Source organism: Ctenocephalides felis, unplaced genomic scaffold (assembly GCF_003426905.1).
Source record: "Ctenocephalides felis isolate EL2017-DRISC unplaced genomic scaffold, ASM342690v1 CF-g0.4_SCAFFOLD_01886, whole genome shotgun sequence".
Taxonomy (NCBI): Eukaryota; Metazoa; Arthropoda; class Insecta; order Siphonaptera; family Pulicidae; genus Ctenocephalides; species Ctenocephalides felis.
The window spans coordinates 48761270-48778506 of NW_020538040.1; the positions used below are offsets into that span (position 1 = coordinate 48761270).

General features: G+C 29.3%; 1 protein-coding gene across 2 annotated transcripts; it reads right to left on the reverse strand.

The window, feature by feature from the left end:
- Positions 1-2770: 2770 nt before the first annotated feature.
- Positions 2771-16954, reverse strand: LOC113376967. Of its 2 annotated transcripts, XR_003367074.1 has the most exons (6): positions 16818-16954; positions 6376-6652; positions 5710-5927; positions 5174-5307; positions 4502-4788; positions 2771-4328 (listed from the first exon to the last, which is right to left on the reverse strand). XR_003367074.1 is itself a non-coding variant. In XM_026617105.1 (5 exons), the coding sequence occupies exons 2-5, from the start codon at positions 6546-6548 to the stop codon at positions 4618-4620; spliced, it is 696 nt and encodes a 231-aa protein (XP_026472890.1). In that variant the 5' UTR covers positions 6549-6652; positions 16818-16954; the 3' UTR covers positions 2771-4617. The 2 variants fall into 2 exon arrangements, 1 of the variants encoding a protein (XP_026472890.1); XM_026617105.1 differs by having other exon boundaries at positions 2771-4788.
- Positions 16955-17237: the final 283 nt, after the last annotated feature.

Here is a 17237-nt window from a genome sequence, read left to right on the forward strand (position 1 = left end):
CGATTATCCGGAATTCCGATTATCCGGAATTCCGATTATCCGGAATTCGATTATCCGGAATTCCGATTATCCGGAATTCGGATTATCCGGACTTCGGATTATCCGGACTTCGGTTTATCCGACTTCGGTTTATCCCGACTTCGGTTTATCGGACTTCGGTTTATCCGGACTTCGGTTTATCCGGACTTCGGTTATCCGGAATTCGGTTTATCCGGACTTCGGATTATCCGGACTTCGGATTATCCGGAATTCGGATTATCCGGAATTCGGATTATCCGGACTTCGGATTATCCGGACTTCGGTTATCCGGACTTCGGTTAATCCGGATTCGGTGTATCCGGACTTCGGTTTATCCGGACTTCGGATTATCCGGAATTCGGATATCCGGACTCGGATTATCCGGACTTCGGATTATCCGGACTTCGGATTATCCGGATTCGGATTATCCGGACTTCGGATTATCCGGATTCGAATTATCCGGACTTCGGATTATCCGGACTTCGGATTATCCGGACTCGGATTATCCGGACTTCGGATGTCCGGACTTCGGACTTCGGATTATCCGGACTTCGGATTATCCGGACTTCGGATTATCCGGAACCAATGGGGTTTATTGTTTTTATAATACTTCATTGTATATAGCATTCAAACAACACATCCTTATACACTTAAAGTATTAATATTTTTGATTCTCTAGAAATTGTCTAGAATATACCTTATTTAGCAAAACAACGTTTGCCGGGTCAGCTAGTATATATATATATAAATATAATATATATATATATATATATATATATATATGTGTGTGTGTGTGTACATACATATAAATTATATATGTATGTACATACTATGTGTATACGCATTCCTAAGTTCATAAATGTATGTGTTAACATATACGCATATGTGTGTATGTGTGTGTGTGTGTGTTCATATATACGAATATGCCTGTATGTATTTATGTATGTGTGTAAAAAAGGGCCCCTCCACGTATATTTTTTTTTTTAAATTACGTAATTATTATGAAATATTTTCGTAATCCATATTACTTAAAATAGGCAAAATTATTACACATTTCTTACATCAATCTTACGTAAAAATGACATATGTATGTAACTTTTTTGCGTAAAAATTACATAAATATTACGGATTTTGGCTTAGTGGGGACTTATTGGTCTGTATGATGTTGTATAGGATGGATCCTTGCCAGGTTTTCGAATCAAGATAATCTTAGCTCTTTTCCAACTAGGTGTTTCAGCATTTGCATCGAGATCTTATCGTATCCTGGTGATTTACCTGATTTGGAATTTGTTATTTCTTTCTTGACTTCTGATAGGGACGTACTCACAAGTACTTTTACAATTTTGTTATTCAACGATTTAAATAGTAATCTCAAGAAATCGGATTAACAAATCACCATATTGGATTTTCGGGCGAAAACATACGTTTATCTTCAAAAAAAGATGGATTTAATATATAATAATAATAATAATGGGTAATACTGCCTATGGTCATTGTCTGCCAACCCACCTAGGGCAGGTCTGTGAGATAAGTCAAACTCCAACTCGATTCAAGGAAAAAGTAGTGTGAGAGTTTTTCCCATGTTTCATTTTAAAGCCGCAAGGCCCGAGATGGGTTTATTATAAATTAGGAATATATATATATATATATATATATATATATATAATTGATAATAGACATATATCCCCCTCAATCTGTAAAGATATAATTATTATATTGACTATTTGTATGTTTACATTAATTCTAAAAAAAGAACAAATGTTAATAAATCAATTCTGAACACTATGCAATTTGCAAGAATTACTATTATTATTCAAATAATATGATTCATATGGATCTCCCATAATATGATAATGTGTAAGCTGAAATAATTTTAACAATAATTAACATCCAATCACATTGTACAAAACATTATATTTTACAAAAGCTAGAGATATATATGTAATAAATTGTACAATAATTAAGAAATTACAAAAGTACATAAATTATTGGTGAGCATACAAACATATGTCACAGATATATATGCATATGTACGTACATATGTATACATATTCTTGAGTTTTTTATTCAATGTTCTTTAATTTTCTTGAAATTAAAATATTTTTAAAAAATGCCTTTCATAAAGTTTATTAAAAATATCTTAATTACATAATATTTATTTTTAATTGGTATGGTTTTGTCTTCTTGTTAACTATCACAATATATAAAATACTTATTTTTATTGAAATGCAAAAAAAAAAAATTATATGATGAATTAAGTTTGTTAACACCAAGGAAAAATTTAGGCAAATAAAAGAGGATTTAACCAATCTTGTATGACTAATTTATTTTCTTTGTATAAAATAATCGGATGACTAGTGCTAAAAGCGTGATTGAAATCGTTCAAGTGCCAAAATGTACAATTTCAGTATTACTTTTTAATTGAACGAATTTACTGCATGCATATATATATATATATATATATATATATATATATATATCTATATATGTATATAAAATTTTATTTCTCAGAAACTTCAGATAGTACACAGAGTACCACATGTCTGTAGTTTATATAAAGAAAGTGAATAATGTTATATATTCACCAAATTATAATTAAATTAACAACCAAAAAATAAGGTTCAATACAATTTTTAAAAATTTTAAATATTCATTTGATGTATAACTTCAAATAATATATTACATAATATTGATATATTCATATCATCAGATATGTAAATAGTAACAAGCATAATATTTAATAACAGTTTCGATAACAAATTAAAGATATAATAATTTAATTATGTTGCTCTAAATATCGATTAATTTTTTATTTTGTTAGTCATGATAGAACTAGGTAAAACTCACAATTTCTGAAATTAGATTGACAATGTTTAATGCATATTAAAGAAAAAATATTACGATCAACTTTTCAAACAATCTCCTAGCTTAAGGACTCATTCAATGCTCTTCTATTCAATCACATTTCAAAAACACTGCACCACAAGTCATGCAATTTATATAGTGCTATGATCATACTAATTTTATCATAAGCATCTTAATATATATACATATTTTGAACATTTTATCTTTGAATACAGCGCGTTTCCAATGATGCAAAATAATGAATATTTTCAAAACAAACTTATAAAATCTAGTGCATTCATCTATAAAGTGACAATTGTTTCACATTAGACATAAAATGTACTCAATTTCCAAATTTACTAACAAAGCTAATGCTGTTCAAAGATTTTAATCGCACAAATTTACAACATTGCAAAAAGTCTGTATTGTCCACTGGGATCATTCATGGCACTTTTAAAAATACAATATAATATATATATTAGTAGCAATTATAAGGATATATAAAGGTGAATTCTAGTAACTACTTCTACTCTGTTGTCGGACCCAGTCTGGCATATAAGATGTGCACCGCAACTCCATTGTCGGACGTGTTCGACATATTACACGTGGACCGCAACTCATTTGTCAAACCCAGTCCGACAACCCTTTACATTCCTGAACGAAATATGACGAGCCAACAACTGTTGGTGATGATGCGAAATTGCTGACTTGTCATATACATAAACAGCCCGAAGTGCTAAGGTTTTTTTCAACAAATATACCCTGAACAAAATACACTGTTTAGCGCTAATATTATCAGATAACCATTTCAAGACTATGGTTTGTCTCATCATCAGTCTATATTTAGATTTTGTATTATACCATATGTATATAAATATATTAATTAACAAACTGTGACAATAAGCAAAATCAGACAACTTATCCTTACAACAGATCATTATATAGACGACCTCAGTTTCCAGCATTCCATTAATAAAAATTTAACATGTTTTAAGCTCAAGAGCGTATTCTCTAGTGTACAAATTAAAATAATTGATTTTTCTTTCGTTTCATATTTTCGGTCAATATTTAAAAATATGTGTACAAAAAAAAAAATTTAATTATTTCCGGAGATACAGCTGTTTGACCATGATAATCCTTTTCGTTTTTTTTACTTTTCAATACAATGGCCACAATTTTTAGAGTTCTATTGAACCAATTTACTTGAAATTTTCAGAGAATCTTTTTTTATCTGACATATACTAGCCTCATCCTCAAATTTGAATTTTTACTATTTAAAAAATTCGTGAAACTCAAAAATTGGTATGAAAAATAACATAGTCAAAAATATTTTCTCTTACCTAACCCTAGTATATTCCATTGCAACATCATTTTGCAGATCAATAATTTTTTTTTCGGACCACTAGGGGGGCTGCAATCGTAGGCATGATCACACGTCAATTTTTTGAGACCCTTCACTTCAACAACTAACAATTTTTAAAATTAGTACCTTTTTTTGTTTTTACTTTTTCCTGTACTCTTGTAACAATGATAAATAAATCATAGAAAAAATGATAGTGAAAAAGGTTGATTGCCTCTTTTTAACAATGATTTAAAAATGACCTAAAATTTATGCCTATACACTAGAATACCCCCTTACCTTAAAAGTTTGATGTTTAGTATTAGATTATAAATTCGTTAATGCTCTTCTACTGAATGATAGAAATCCATTTCTGTGTATGTGCCTGCATGTATTCAATTTTTAAATTATCCTTATCACAAAGCAGTTCGTTCATTATATACTACAACAGCATCTTGATCATTGATTTGACCAGGTATGGAATTTACAATTCCACTTTGCAAGCATTGTGACCTGGACTTGCTCATTGCTATTACTGCTGCTTCATCATTACACATTCTATTTCTTTTCTTTTTACTGAAATTTACCTATAACATAATGAAACTAAATTATCTCACTATTCTAGAATACTTATCAAAATATAAATATAATTTGAATAACAATACAAATATTTAATGAATACACACTTGTGTGCATAGCCTTAATAAATTTCTTTATAAGTTTATTTGTAAACTTACATCACCCACTTTTGTAACATTATTGTAATATATTTAATAATAAATATTATAATATTACATGAGGGAGTGAGTAATATAAAACTTGTATATAAAAGAATAAATTGTACTTCTGTACTATCATGCATTTTCCGAGTTATATCACAAATGATAATACCAAGAAATATTTAGCCATTTTTTCAGACCATATTTTATATGACATTATATTACAATTGGAAATATGTTTTTATATATTTACTTTTGCATATAACTCTTCAATATCATCAATAGCAGATTGAGGCCTCTGTTTTGTTCGACTCCAACTTGGCAAAGATCTAGTTCTGAGATCCATATCAACTTCGGCATATTCAGTACTCCCAATTTCATTTAAAGCTGTAAAATGATATAACTCATTTTATTATTAATTAATTTTTAATTACATAGAAATTTTACCGCGAGTCATTCGATTTCTGATGCGAAACAAAGTGAACGGAATAAAACGAGTATCATTCGACTTCTGAATCAAAAGATCAAAAGTTACTGAAACCCGGAATTATTCTTTACGACGCTTTCTGTGCATTAATTTATTAGCCAAAGCTCTTGGAGCAAATTTATTCGTAAAATATAAGCATTTAACCTATAAGAATGCGTGTTAAAAAGTAAACCATCATCAGATTAAGAACAATGAAGTAATATCAATCTTCATCATAGTGGATCAAACATTAATGTAGAATCCATTATATATATATAGTTCAATACAACTCAAAAGTTTAGAAAATGCAAGTTAATAAATACCTCCACTAGAAGCATACATCGGACGTTCAATTAATGTAATTGGCTCCGCATAATCTACAAATAACTGTTTAGTTAAATCAGGACTAAATTGTGGGTTATCGGTTCCTGTGAGTCCTTCGCTATTTTTACTTCCCCTCTGTGATAAATCAGGTTCTTGTGAAGTATCATCCATTAAATTAGGTGTAGGGCGAGACCAGTGAAAGCCCTCATGTTTACGTCTAAAAGATTCAAATAAATATTTTGATGCCTAAATTAATTGTACAAAAATAAACATCATCTACTTAAAGAGTAAATGATCTAGGGTCACACAGTTAGTATACAAAATCAAGATCACTAATGACATGATTAGTGTTCACTAATAACATTTAAAAATTTTACAGAAACAAATGTTGAAAAATTTAGATGGGTTTGAAACTATCGTCCCTAACCTGGATTTTTGATCTGTTTTGACTAAATTTTAAAGTATAAATTTATACACATTTCATATTACGAAGATAAAAGAAATAATAGAGTAGTTCCCAAAATTAATTTATTAATTAAAACGCAGGTCTATTTTTGAAAAAAAAAAAAACGATTTAGATGAATTTCGAAAGATCTGAAGATATTAAGTATTTTATATAATGTTTGAAGCTAAATGTTTTACATAAAAATTTTAGTAGAAATCACCTTTTAGGTAATACCCAGCAAAAATAGGCCAGCGCAGCAACACTTAACAACAGAACAATAATTGCTGCGAAGAGTAATATCCAAACTGTCGCTTTGTTTGGAACTAAGATAATAGTATCAGGATTGACGGGTCCACCTCTCATGTAGTCTGGTGTCCATTTGGTGGCAGTCATTGTCACCGACTGCGAAAAGACGGTGACACCGGTACCTGATGTGGTTGGAGGGCTTGTGCCATATTCAGGTTCGGGGGGCAATGGCAATCCGATAACAGGTACACCTAGAAAATACGTGTTTTTTGAACGTGGAGCATAATGACTGAATCTTATTTTTATGAGTAATATAATCACTTTTATTATAAATAATTTATTATTTATTAAAATGTATTTTCAATATACCTTCAATCACATAATCCAGATCATTTGACATATTCAAGAATTATATTTATGATTTCTAGCAATTTTTTCATTTACAATATCACTATCAATGTAGACATTGCCACTCAAATGTTTTATATTGGTTATTTCATTATTAATTATTCGTACATTCTTACATTCTTAAAATATTTTCATTTTTTCTTCAACATTAAAGGTTTTTTATGCACAATTGTGCTATAATTTATGATTGGCACAAAAAATTAATGTAAAAAAGTCATTCATGTAAAAAAGTGTAAATAACAACACACAACAATCTATTTTCGCACGAATTTTATTTCATAAAGTTTTCTTTTCTAAGTTACAACGTTTCGAGACTGTTGTGTGGTTCATTTCATCATCAGCGTAAATTAATACATTATATGAATAACTAATTGGAAAATATGCTTTATTATGAATGAGAACAATTTGTTCTTAACATTTTTTGTCACAAAGGTTCACGCCGAATATATCATCTATATATCATTAGCGTACTTAATCTACTTTTAATCTTTTTTTAAATATATGCACTTTTTTAAATTAAATATATTTACTATTTTTTAGCGAACTGGTTTATTTAATCATTTATAGATCATGATAGCTATAGTTTTACTGAAGTTTCTGCCTATATGGTTTTATTAAAAAGGGGGTTTTATTAAAATACAGGGGTCCTGTAAATATAACATATAATTAGACCATATTTTTTTATTTTCAAATTCGTTAGTTATATTTGTACACTGATGTTGAAATCGAGGATTATTATGTATTTTTTATTTTTTATCTATGATAAAAGTTTCGACATTGCAAATCATTCATTCATGATTTTAAAATATACACTATAATTATATATTAATTTTATTAATACTAATATATAAGATTACACTATAATTATATATTTCAATATATATATTATGAGAATAAAGAAATAATAAGACAAAAACCCAAATTACTTAATAGCGGCAAATGCTTATTATCTATTTTGCATATAAAATAACGATATTTTTTAAAAAAACATTTAATATGACTATCAACATGCATACTAATTGTACATTGTATTGTAAAATCGTATGTATTTCGTGGATATTTTTGATTTTTTTCTAATAGCCTTAGAAATATTGTCCAAAAACTATATTTAACCTAATACATACGAGTATATTGTAATTGCATACGAACGACATCGTATCGATAATAAAATGATTAAAAGTGCCACGTAAAAAGAATGCAAACATTATAAAACCTTACAATTATAGTTTAATGTATTACACGTGATTACACGTGTATTTTTACTGTTTAATGCTTTAATTCAAATCTATACACAATTGTTCTCACTGCAAGTTATTAAAAACTAATTAATTTTTATCCCAGGCAAACAACTTATTTATTTGTACAGTTACGTGTGAGAAATTTACAAACATTGTGATCGTAATGATTGATATTTAAATAGATTTATGCACGCGTAAGAGCCGATATGCATATGCCGAGGTTTTGTTCTGCACTAATAACTAATGCTATTTTCGAATGCACGTCTCATGAGAAGCCAATAAATGCATGTTGCACGTACTGTCACTCTTATTTCTCCGAATCCAAGTGCAAAGTCCCGCAAAAAAGAAATTCAATTATTCCAACCGATTTAGTTACGAGATTAATTAACGTAGGTTTTAGGTAAAGCAACATTTTACTTTAAACTAATCGTGGAAGTTAATATAGAATTTTAATGTATATGAACGTGTGAACGTATAGTTTTAACTGCTTGATAAAAAGAATAGTCATCAGGGACGTCATTACTCCCCCGCGGGCCATGCATGGGGTTAGGGCTCCAATACTGAAATAAAATCTGAATACCGGTATTCGATATTTGAAAAAATTACCTTAATACCGAACTACAATCTGAATACCGGTATTCAATATTTGAAAAATTAATTACCGTAATATCGAACTACAATCTGAATACGAGTATTCAATATTTGAAAAATAGAATACCGCAATTGCGGTAATTATAGGATTAAAATAGAAAAATTACTAGTTATAACTTTATTAATGTGAATTGTCATTAACAATTTAGGCTGTTCATAAACACATGATTCGACATTATAAGCAGATTCACATTTTTCATCTTGTGTATCTCTGTAGCCATCACGTGGATTCCCCTGTACACCTTATTTTGCGCTACTTCTATTTTCGAAAAAAAACTTATTTCATCTATCTTATCTTCTGGATAAGGACACACAATAAAAAAAGGAAAAATTAAATTAAAAAAAAGAAAAACAAAAAATCTCAACAAAAATTTACAAGAAAATTCAAGATGGCAGCCAGAGATTCAAAACATTCTTTTCATCGGGGTGGAGTGATTTGTAGCAACCTGTCAACACACATCGCATCTCAACTTGACAGATGTACATTATTTTGGGCTCATCATAGTGTCAGCGCAAAAACAAAAGTACAAGCGTCAGTTCTGATATCGCTATTGTTTCTCTCCAGTCTAATTGCCAAAATTATAATTCTTGAAACCTTTTCTTTTTAATTGTAAATACGCAAATACTAACTACATTTTATAAATGATCAATATGATTACACATAGTGTTGTCAATATTTAATCAAATAAAATAAAATACATCAAATATCAAGCTATTTCTACAATTTGGAACATTGTTTCCATTCAATAGATAAGTCCTGGATTTTTTCAATATATTGATTGTTTCTTTTCCGAACAGTAAATCCAATAATAAAAAACAATTTGTTTTTTGAAGATGTTTAATAACGACGTTTCGGAACTAGGTACGTTCCATCATCAGGTTTATTCTGTCAAATACAATGTTTTTTAAAACTATTGATTAACATTAATTAATGATGGTCATTACAGATTGATTAGAAAAAATTATAAAGGAATAGATTATATAAATTATTTACATTTAGTTATTCAGTAACGTAGATAGTTTTTTTTAAACATGTTTTTGGTTAGTATTTTTAACTTCCAGTAGAGTAAGTTATAGCAATCGGAAAAAAATCAAAAATGAAATTTTTTATATAGCTTTACGTTTCAAAACCTTCTGAACATTTTGGCATACCTTAAAAAAAATGGATGTATGTGTGTACGGATACAAATTTTCGTCGACGATTTCGGGAACACGGATCAACCGATTTGAACAATTCAAAAAACATTCGATTCGTATTGATAAGGAGATGTCCTGATTAGTTTTTGGCAAAGGCAGAGATTTTAATAATGTGTATAAATTTTGTTTACATTGCTATGGGTTCCGTAACATCATTTGTCCGTTAGACGGCGACGCGGTGCTTACGCGCTTCATTAATTCGTCTCTATGCAGCTAAAGCAGTGCGATTGCTTTGGAGAAAAGTTCAAAATTTCCAAAATAATAAAAAAAAAAAAATTCCAAAAGCTTGTTTTCGAAAAAAGTCAATTGTTTCAACAATTTAAAATTTCTCAAAAATCAAATATTTTCAAAGATTAAAAAAAAAAATTATCTTTTTTTAAAAAAAAAAAAACTTTTGGTACGGAAAGTTCCAGCAATTTGCCTTAAGGCACGATGCCATACACCACTAGTTCGTTTTTTAAATACACACCCATTAAACATGTTTAGTTTAACTTTTATGTTAAGTTCCACGCGAACGAAGCCGAGGGCACAGTTAGTTAGAACCAATACCAGAAAACAAGTGCAGATAATCCACACACCACAAGACACAACGGCTGCAAATTCCATTTGTAAAATTAAACAATCAAAACTATTTTTTATTTTTTTTTGTCACACGCTTTATATATTTTTGTTAAGTCGTTGTCTTGCCTTTTATAAATGGATTTTGATTATAATAAAATAATAAATCAATATGATCGACTCCTAGGAAGGATGTATAATATCAAAAATTGTACCAGGTAGATTGTATATTATGTTTATAAACCATTGATAACGAATTAGATATGACCGATGCATGTGGGCTCATAATCATTTTTAGAAACGAGAGTTATTCATTGGATATCAAATGTAAATATAAACAATCGCTTTATATTGCCGATACCGCCGCTTGTCGATGTGGTATATATGGATTGGTATATGTAAAACATAATGCGTAAGCTCAATTTTTAACAAAATACCGATAACACCAAAATACCGGTGTTTTTATATAAGTAACGGGCAAAACTCGACCGAAATCTCGGAATCCCGGTATTGGAAACCCTACATGGGTTATCCAACGTGCATAAGCAACAATTAATGAAAACTTCCCAAATTATCTGTAGAAGCGCAACCTCTAGAAACTTCAATAATCAGATATAAATGATTTAATAAATCAGATTGCCGAAAAAAGGCAAAAAGGGGCGTATATGCATGTAATGAGAGTAATGTTTCAAAACAAATTTTTAAGCCGGCATTCCACGCTTCAGATAGTTATTTTGAAAAAAAAAAAACTATTTTTCAAAATACAGTCGTAGCCTGGCTTATGAGTGACCTGACATAAAAGTGTTTCGAGAAACGAGCCGCAAAAAGCGATTTGTTACTTCCACATACGAGCAAAATTCGAGATACGAGCTTTGAGCGAATAAGAGTTTTCTAGCAAAATGTTAATGACAATATGAAAAGTTTTATAGTTGAATTAAGGAATTATTCCTACTATAGAATTAATTTGGCAGTTTTATGATAGTAAATTAATTTATAGTCAGTTAATTCTGTAGTAACGATTTACCAACGTGAATATATGAGGATTATTTAAACGTTGGAAATTTTAATGAATAGTTATTGTAATTTTATATATGTAGAGTTCGCGCTTTTGTACATTTATAGAATATTATATTTACTTATATAACCTTGATTTAAAGCGTTAATTTATTGAAAAATATGAGGACTCGATACACATGATAGATATGTACTTGTTTAACCAGAAGTGCTCGATAAAGGGCATAACTCCAGCTAAGGGCCTTACAATAACTTATAAGCAGCTTACTGAATTCTAAAATTTTGTGAATAAAAATCACCCCAAAAAAGTTGCAACAGTACCACATAAAGTTGTTCAACGAAACATGTCTAACACATTTCCGCAATATCATGAATGGATAGAAAAAAACAATAATTATAGCAAATTTATTTTTACTATTCAAAAATACTTAACAAAAGCCAGATTAGTGAAACGAATTAATGGCATTGCAATGTATTCATATGGGAAACATTGCTTCGAGGTACGAGCGTAGAAATATAGCGTCTTAGTTAATAAATTGATTCGTGTACCGCCGAGCGCCAAAGTTTTAATGAATTTGTTTTAAATAGAGAAATTTAACTAATTACAATTAAGAATGTAATTGTAAGTAACATTTTGCCAGAAAGAACGTCATGACTTATATAGAACAGCAATTTATCGTAGTATGTATAACTCATACAATAAATTCAGGTACTGGTTTCGTTATCGAGTTTTATTAATTTTATGTATCTGCATAAGATAAATTTATAACTTCCAGGATTAAGGGGCACAACTAGTGTAACCGCATAAAAAAAGGTGATTTTTGGGAATTTATATTAAAAAAACTACTTTATCAATCATTTCAAAATTTTAGAAATATATTTATACATATTTTAAGAATACATAGTAAAATTTTTGAAGAAAAAAATTAAATATTTTTTAAGTTATCGTCGATCTCCAACGGCGCGACAAAAAAAATAACCCAGTCAAATTAAAGCTAAAAAAGCCGTCAGTTAGGAATAATTCGCATAGAGCTGAAATTTGGTACAGATGTTAAATAGGCCATTACCAATAAAATGTCAAAAGTCCCCATCGATCCGACATCTGCGATTTTTTTTATTCAAGGTCAAAGGTGCAAAAATCTAGTTTTCCCCATTTTCCGTCGAAACCATAAGAAATTTTAAAAAATAATGTTATATAGGTTTATTTATTATAAAATTCTCTATTAAATTGTTGTTATTAATTTTTTTCGTTAGAATCACCGTTTCTGAGATATTACCGTTTGAAAAGTTGAAAAATTCATATTCTTCATAATATGCAGCTTTTAAACGTCATAAAATGTGTAATATAAATAAAAAATAAGAGTCTATTAGTTTCTGTTTAAATAGTATAAGTTTACTGAAATTTTTGAAGTATAAAACAATAGTGTCCGCCTCTAATTACGTTAGTTCTTGAGCAACACCCGCCAGCTATGTCATTTTCCTAGTGTGGGAGGGTCACATATACGACTGTTTGTGAAGCGAATAAACGAAATACTTCACTAGTGGCGGAATTAGCTCATGTGTAGCGTTTCCGACTCACACGCCGAAGGTTCGAAGTTCGAATCCCCGGCATAATATAGAAATTCTGTTAAAAAATAGTTTGAAACAAAAAGTTAAAAATAGTTTGAAATAATGTTAAAAATAGTTTGAAATAATGTTAAAAATAGTTTGAAATAGTATTAAAAATAGTTTAATCGTATATAAAAAGGTTTGAGAATAAAAATTAAATTGAATAGAAGTAATGAAAGAAGTAATGGAAGTAATGAAGATGTAAGAAGATAGAAGATACAACGATAGATAATAAAAAAGAGAAAAAAGAAGAATGAAGTTATGTTGATGAGTACTTAGAAAAGAATAGGATATATAAAATAGGAAGAAAAATATGATTTATATAAGAAAAATAGTATGAACATGAAGATTGTATTGAAATTGAAATATTGTAATGAAATTAAAATATGTTGTAGGTGGCTAAATGCTCGAGTAAGCGAGGCCAATAAAAATAATAATAAAAAAAAAATACTTCACTATATATGAATTCAGGGCGTATAATGACAATTCAAAGTCATAATATTTAATAAATTTTCATCATAATATTGAATAAATGTGCAAATATGTAGTAACCTATGAGATGGAAGACGAATTGTCGTTGCCTCATACATTTTTGCATCATTATATGATACAATATGCCATAACCAAATGACGAATAAATCTGTGTAATGTGGTTTGATCCAAAATGTCAATAAAAATGTTAATTCCAACTGCAATCTTGATTTAGGAGAGCTAACCCAAACAACAGCCGGACAGTGTGGAATATAATTTTACATATTATTCCAGAACTATCCACTTTGAATTGTCGATTTTTTAAATTTAAATCAATTTTTATTTGAAAAATTGAAAAAATATTTTTTGGCAATAAAACAATTTAAAAAATTTAAACTGCAATGGTTGATGATGACATTTTTTCCTGATCGTGTGGAATGTTTCAAAATATCAACAGCATTGTTCTAGAAATATTGACATATTTTTTGGAGCAAGTAAAATAAAGTAAGTAAATTTAATAATTCGACGATTCAAAGTGGGTTATTTTAAAATAATATGTAATGTTAGATTCTACCGTATAAGGGCTGTTGTTCGGCTTAGGTCGGGTATTGGGATTAACGTTTTTTATCGACATTTTGGATCAAAATATCTTCAGATCAGATTCATTTGTCTTTTAGTAATGACATACTGTATCATATAATGATATATAATTGGCAGAGACACTTCATCCTCCAACTCATATGTTGCCACTAGATATTATTTATTAAAAATTATGACTTTGGATTGTCATCATACGTTCTGCTTTCATGTATACTTAATTATTAACTTCCAGTAGGGTTACGTATAGTAAACAAAAAAGAATCTTAAATGAAAATTTTAATATATCTTTACGATTCAGAGGTTTCTGAACATTTTGGCATACCTTAGAAACAATGGAAGTGTGTGTGTGTGTGTTCCAAATTTACGTCGACGATTTTGGGAACACGTTTCAACCGATTGGAATGATTCAAAAAGCATTCGATTCGAATAAGGAGAAGTGCTGTTTAGTTTTTGGCAAAACCATTTCGAAGATACGGGGCAAAAAGTGCCAAAAATGGCAATTCAGTTTTGAAGAGAAGGGAGCGATAAGAGAACGATTTCAAAAATTCAAAAAAACATTTTACTTGTATTGACGAAATGAACAACTGATTAAATTTTGAGGCTATCGAGTGAAAAAAGTGAAAAAACGGCCAAAAATGATTATTAGACATATGTACATCACATTATTAGATATTTTATATAGATTTTAATAATAACTACAAATTTTGTTAACATTTTTATGGGTTCTGTAATATTGTTTATCCGCTTACGCGCTACGTATCCATGTAGCTAATGCAGCGCTATTGCGTTGAAAAAAATTTCACAAATTTCAAATTATTTCTAAATATAAAAAAAATATTTTTTTAACCAAAAAAGTCAATTTCTTCAAAAATTTCAAAATTCACAAAAATCATTTTTTATATTTTAGTTTAAAAAAAAAATCTTTTTGAACAATTTAATTTTTGGTACGGTAAGTTCTAGCAATTTGCTTTAAAGCTCGATGCCATACATCATCAGTTTCATTTATTCGCTTCACAAACAGTCATATATGTGACCCTCCCACACTAGGAAAATGACATATTATTTATATTACACATTTTATGACGTTTAAAAGCTGCATATTATGAAGAATATGAATTTTTCAACTTTTCAAACGGTAATATCTCAGAAACGGTGATTCTAACGAAAAAAATTAATAACAACAATTTAATAGAGAATTTTATAATAAATAAACCTATCTAACATTATTTTTTAAAATTTCTTATGGTTTCGACGGAAAATGGGGAAAACTAGATTTTTGCACCTTTGACCTTGAATAAAAAAAATCGCAGATGTCGGATCGATGGGGACTTTTGACATTTTATTGGTAATGGCCTATTTAACATCTGTACCAAATTTCAGCTCTATGCGAATTATTCCTAACTGAAATCTTAATTTGACTGGGTTAAAAGGCCCTTCACTGTTGCAGTGATTCCGGCCTTCTACGTGGATGAAATTTTAAAAAAATTAACCAATTTTTTTCGTTAAACTAGATAATATTGTCTGTAAAATGAACTACGATAAAGAAAAAAATCAAAAATTGACAAAATGATGGCGTTTTTTTAAAAAAAGTCGAATTTTACCCAAAATTTTGGTCGTTTTTGGACTGCCATAATTCGATTTTTGATCCGATCAAAAAATCGATAGTTCATTTTACGGAGAACTATATATAGAATATGCAAAAAAAATTTGATAGTGATCGGATCATTTGTTTTTGAGTAATCGCTGCAGCAAATTCGGAAAATGCTGTTTCGAGAAAAACGCGTTTAAAGATTAAATGATCGTTATACTATATACTATATATATACACTTTAAATAGCTGTAACTCAAAAACTATTTAAGATATCGATTTAAAATTTTGGTATGTTATTTTTAAAGGTATAACCTATCAAAATATGGAAAAATTGAAAATTCGGTTACTTGAAAATTTCACACTAGTTGTGCCCCTTAAACGAACATTTTTAGTCTCCAACGAAGTTTTAAATATTAACTTAAGATAATAGACTAATTCAAACTGAAAGATTGAAATATTCAATATACCAATTCGGATAATGTGTAACCGTTTTAAAAAAGTGTTAAGCATGTTATTTTAAAAATATATCATTTATTATAAGCGTTATTTTACGTATAACAAAATTATATTGCAATTTATTCAAACATAAGGCCAGAACAACGTTCAATATTAATATAATGTTGTTTAGAAACACCCACCACCCTATATGAAGGATATATAGTAGCCAGTGTTCATGAGGGGTTTCCCTACAAAAACATGAGTCACAACACCGTGCCCACACTTGGCCTTACATGTATGTGCTCAGCAATGCATGATGAATTATGTGATGATTGATGGCGCATTATAATTATTTATTTTTTTATCGTATCACTGTGGCATTTCCAAATTAAACAGCACACATTTCAAGTTCAATCAGAAACAGAAAGAAATGTCTATACTTTATATCTAGTAAAAAGGAAAATATAATAAAAATAATATTAGATCCAGTTTACAAATACAAATTTCATTTTTTCATTCAGACACTTCAGAAAAAAAAATGGAATTATGCATATGATATTATTATAATGAAGGGACATTATGATGCAAGGTTATCAGGAAACTAATTATAACCTTTAAATATTTAAAAAGATTGCTATATACCTGTTTCATGATAATTATTGGGCCTTAGATCGGCCCCAAATTCCCTCGGTGCCAGGGCTGTGGATTTTCACACTGTATCTTCTAACTTAGAAGAGACAAGTATAAGGTGTTTTTCGTATATCATAATCTTTTTGCTCACAGTGCTAAACTACGATCAACTGATTATTTCGATTTTTGTAATAGTTTGAACTAACACCACCGACACAAATAAATTATGATTTAAATTTATACATTCCAGCCCAAATCTCGTGATGCACATTCGCACACATTTTGAAATTGACATATGTCTGTCTAATTGGAAACACAGATGGAGGATTCTTTTGATTAGTTGCGCAGTACAAATTGCGGCCGCAATGGCGGCACTATCGACGTCATCTGTCATCTGTCAATGTCAAAAACCATGTGTAACTTCTGACAGTA